This window comes from Penaeus vannamei, chromosome 19, assembly GCF_042767895.1.
Source record: "Penaeus vannamei isolate JL-2024 chromosome 19, ASM4276789v1, whole genome shotgun sequence".
NCBI classification, from domain to species: domain Eukaryota; kingdom Metazoa; phylum Arthropoda; class Malacostraca; order Decapoda; family Penaeidae; genus Penaeus; species Penaeus vannamei.
In genome coordinates this window covers 27,759,206-27,764,205 of record NC_091567.1, presented here as the reverse complement: position 1 = coordinate 27,764,205, position 5,000 = coordinate 27,759,206, and the positions used below count along the sequence as shown (strand labels likewise).

The 5,000-nt window shown below is 47.9% G+C and overlaps 1 protein-coding gene across 5 annotated transcripts in view; it reads left to right on the top strand.

Annotated features, from left to right (window-relative positions):
* Positions 1–5,000, top strand: part of LOC113801211 (SNF-related serine/threonine-protein kinase) — a 235,311-nt gene that overhangs the window by 203,173 nt on the left and 27,138 nt on the right. For all 5 annotated transcript variants that reach the window (XM_070134393.1, XM_070134391.1, XM_070134392.1 and 2 more), the window contains one exon: positions 4,535–4,668. In XM_070134393.1, the coding sequence (XP_069990494.1) occupies positions 4,540–4,668 (129 nt within the window). In that variant the 5' untranslated portion in view covers positions 4,535–4,539. The remainder of the gene's footprint in view (positions 1–4,534; positions 4,669–5,000) is intronic.

Here is a 5,000-nt window from a genome sequence, read left to right as displayed (position 1 = left end):
CACACAAACACAGACAGACAGTCACGCAGATACAGACAGACAGACGGACAGATACAGGCACACAAACACAGACAGGCAGACATACAGAGACAGGCACACAAACACAGACAGACAGTCACACAGATACAGACAGACAGACATACAGAGACAGGCACACAAACACAGACAGACAGTCACACAGATACAGACAGACAGACATACAGAGACAGGCACACAAACACAGACAGACAGTCACACAGACAGACAGACGTACAGAGACAGGCACACAGACAGACAGACGGACAGAGACAGGCACACAGACAGACAGACGGACAGAGACAGGCACACAGACAGACAGACGGACAGAGACAGGCACACAGACAGACAGACGGACAGAGACAGGCACACAGACAGACAGACGGACAGAGACAGGCACACAGACAGACAGACGGACAGAGACAGGCACACAGACAGACTGACGGACAGAGACAGGCACACAGACAGACAGACGGACAGAGACAGGCACACAGACAGACAGACGGACAGAGACAGGCACACAGACACAGACAAGCAGACATACAGAGACAGGCACACAAACACAGACAGACAGTCACACAGACACAGACAGACACACGTACAGAGACAGGCACACAAACAGACAGACGTACAGAGACAGGCACACAGACAGACAGACGGACATAGACAGGCACACAGACAGACAGACGGACAGAGACAAGCACACAGACAGACAGACGGCACAAATCGCACCGCGGGGGCTGGCTGCAACGAGAGGAATGTTTAGCCGCAGCTGGCCTTCTCTCGGCCGGCCGCTGGATTTTCCCCTCTTTTGCTACATTACTCTTTCTCTCTTTCTCCCTCTCTCCTTTCTTTCTTTCTTTATCGCTCGCTCACTCCCTCGCTCTGTGTCCCTCAATCTCTCTTATTCCTTTCGCTCTCTCTAATTCCCCCTCCCCTCTCTCCCTCTCTCCATGAACCTCTGTAATTTAGCCCGAACTTCCTTGGAATCATCTCATCGATTGCCAAGATTCACGCCGAGATCTTGTGCATAAGCCGCGGCCGTTTGGAGTCTGGCGCTGGAAGTCGTCCCAGATTACCCTCTGCGGGCGAGCCTTGAGGGACCCGATTCCATCATGATATCTTTCGCGATTTAGAATGGGCGGCGGCGTCTCGTCCGTCGGGGCTTTCCTGGGGTCATATCCTTTAATGGCATGGAATTTCATCATGGAGGGAAGGCCTCTCTTGGTCACTAGCCGCTGGGCTTTCTGGCTTACTATCTTTATTTATTTTTTTCATTCGTAGGTCCTTGCTCACGAGAATGGGATGTAGACAGAGAGAATTATGTTATTTCGCTAAAAAAAAAAAGTGGATCGCTTCCATGGCCTCAAAAGCAGTGTTAGAAGAGGCAGGCGTCTCATGACATTTAATGACCGCAAATATCCAACCTCGAAAGACGTTAGAGAGACAGACAGACACAGACAGACTGACTGACAGACACAGACAGACAGAGACAGAGTTCGAGACTGGTCGAGAAGAGTGCGGCAGGGTCCCGCCGCCGAGGAGGCCTCCGACGGGGCCGCAGCTCGACCGCCGTGCGTGCGGCCTCGTCCTCGATTGCGAGCCACGCGATCCGTCGGGTGTCGTGCGCGGCGAGAAAACGTGTCGTGATTGATCGCTCTGTCGTCATCCCAGCAACACGTTGGCCTCACGGGCTCCGTTCCTTTCTTCGAGATTGCATGTTGCAGATCCACGCCCGGGGGAGGGGGGAGGGGAGGATTAGCAGGGGCGCGTGGTTCTCTCTTCCCATTCGTCTTCCGTCTGGATCCGTTGTGGATTTCCTCCTTTTCTTCGCGTTGTTTTTGGATTTTTTAAAGGAGGGTTTGGAGGTGCCTTCCGCTCTCTGCATTGCAATTCAATGCGAGGAAGAGGAAAATATCTGGAGAAAAAGTGTCCTTTTTGTGGGGGGGAGGGGGATGTTTTATTTATTTGTTTTTATCTATTCACTTTATTCATATGATTACTTAACTTATTTCTTTACCCATTTATTCATATGCTTGATTTTTCTTTACCTGTTTTATTAATTTATTTATATAATGATTTAACTTATCTAATCACCCACTTATTTATTTATTTATTTTTCACTCAGTTCGCGACGAGAAACGAGAATCGTAATTACGCAGTACGAATACACACACCTATAACACACCCGCGCTGAAAATAGAACCCCTGTGTGTGTGTGTGTGTGTGTGTGTGTGTGTGTGTGTGTGTGTGTGTATGTGTGTGTGTGTGTGTGTGTGTGTGTGTGTGTGTGTGTGTGTGCGTGTGTGCGTGTGTGCGTGTGTGCGTGTGTGTGTGTGTGTGTGTGTGTGTGTGTGTGTGTGTGTGTGTGTGTGTGTGTGTGTGTGTGTGTGTGTGTGTGTATGTGTGTCCCCGCGTTGTTTTGTTCCTCCGTGGCCGGCGCTTTGTCCCGCCCTCGTGACGCCGCCCTCATTAATTATGGTAAATATCACTCGTGTTGCCGGCAGACTGAGGCACGGGAGTGTTGATGAATGCGTGTTGTTGTCGAAATCCTCGATTGGACGGATTAGTTGCGTTCCTTTATCGGGGTCGCCCTGAATTGCGGGGAGGTTTTCTTGGTAAGGGAGGATTCCAGGGCCGGGGGGGTGAGGTCGTGCGTGCGCTGGTTCAGGGGCCGGTAAATCGAGGGTTTACTTTGCTCGTTTTAGCTTCTGGAATAAGGTATGTTTGCGTGTTTGATTTCTTTGAGGGATATTCGGCAGCGACACACGCACATGCAAACACGCAAACACACACACACGCACACGCACACGCACACGCACACACACACACACACACACACACACGCACACGCACACGCACACGCACACACACACGCACACGCACACGCACACGCACACACACACACACACGCACACGCACCCCCCCCCCCCACACACACACGTACCCCCCCCCACACACACACACGTACCCCCCCCCACACACACACGTACCCCCCCCCACACACACACACATACGTGCATAAATTACCACAGCGCATCACCCCGATATAATTAAGGCACGAGCTCCTGAATAGGTGATGACCAGATGTTGTTGCCGGGCGTGCGGGAGGCGGGGCGGGGCGGGGCGCTCTCTTCCCGGGATATGATACTGCCGAGGGGAAGGAGGGGAAGAAGGGAAGGAGGGGGTGATCTTCGTCGCGATCTCCAGCCGAGAGAGACTGTGAGGGGGAGGGAGTGTGTGTGTGAGGGAGGAAGGGGGAGGGGGAATGGGAGAGAGAAGGAATAAAGAGGAGTAGAGAGAGAGAGAGAGTCAGTTGTATATATATTTTTTTCTTTTTTACCTACCAATATTGGCTGGTCTTCACTTCCCCTTAAGAACTGTAGTACTCCGTGTTTATCAGAAATTAATTGCAATGTTAGTGCGTGTTCTCCGAAATTTGGCAGGGTGAGAGGGCGTTTATTAGTCAGAAATTTTTATGCTGACCCAGTCCCCGGTTCACGTTGAGGTCCCCCCCCCCCTAGACCCCCCTAGTCCTATCCCCTCCCTCCCGCCCTATCCTCTTCCTTATCCCCCTCCCCCACCCTCCTCCTGCCCCATTTCCTTCCCTATCCCCCTCCCTCCCTCTGCCCCATTTCCTTCCCTATCCCCCTCCCTCCCTCTGCCCCATTTCCTTCCCTATCCCCCTCCCTCCCTCTGCCCCATTTCCTTCCCTATCCCCCTCCCTCCCTCTGCCCCATTTCCTTCCCTATCCCCCTCCCTCCCTCTGCCCCATCCCCTTCCCTATCCCCCTATCTCCCACATCGCCTTCCCCAGGGACATGGACGCGTGGGGAAGGAGAAAACATTTAGCCAGCTTCTCGTGATCGATTCTGGCCTCGCCTTCGATTCCTGCTCGTTTTCCGATTGATTGTTTTGTCCGTCTTTATATGACACTTATTTTGTAGTATTATTTATGTTGTTTTGTTGTTGTTGTTATTATCATTATCATTATGATTGTTATTATTATTATGTTGTTGTTTTTAGTAATATTATTATTTTTATTATCAATATGATTATTTTTATAGTTTTTTATTGCTATTTGCTTTGTTATTACTATTACTATTATTGTTATTATTGTTATTTTTAAAGATATTTTCACGATTATTATTATGAGCAGCGGCTGCAACAGCAGCAGTAGCATCATTATTATTATTATGTTGTTTTTGTTGTTATACTTATTATTGAAATTATAATTACTATAACCATTACGATTATTATTAACATCATTTGTCTTATTATTATTGATTTTTTTTATTGTTATTACCATTTCATCATCATAATCATCATTATCACCATTGATATTATTGTTCCCTGTTGCTGTTATTATAATCATTATTATTGCTTATTTATCGCTATCACCATCATTACCACCACATGTACTCCTACCGTTAGTCCCTGTTATTGCTGTACAGATACTTATTGCTAATGTTTTTTTCGAAAATTTTCTCAGTTTTCTAACGGGAATCTTGCTCACGCAGGGACTATGAACGTGGGCGGTTACGATGGCAAGATCGCGGGGCTGTACGACTTGGAGGAGACCTTGGGACGAGGCCATTATGCCGTCGTCAAGTTGGCCAGACACGTGTTCACGGGAGAGAAGGTGGCCGTCAAGGTGAGTAACTGAAATGCGGTGCGGCCGGCCGTAGAGTTCGTGCTGCGTTTCGGGGCGGTGGCGGATCATGGATGCTTTCTTTTTCTTCTTCTTCTTCTTCTTCTTATTATTATTATTATTATTATTTTATTATTATTATTATTATTATTATTATTATTATTATTATTATTATATTTAATATTATTTTTATTATTATTTCCTCTTCTTTTCTTTTTCCTTCTTATTCTTATTTTTATTCTGCTTATTTTTTTTCGTCTTTCGTCTCCTCCTTCTCCTTCTCCTTCGATTTCTCATCCTTCCTCCCTTCTTCTCCTTCTTCTTCTTCTTCATTT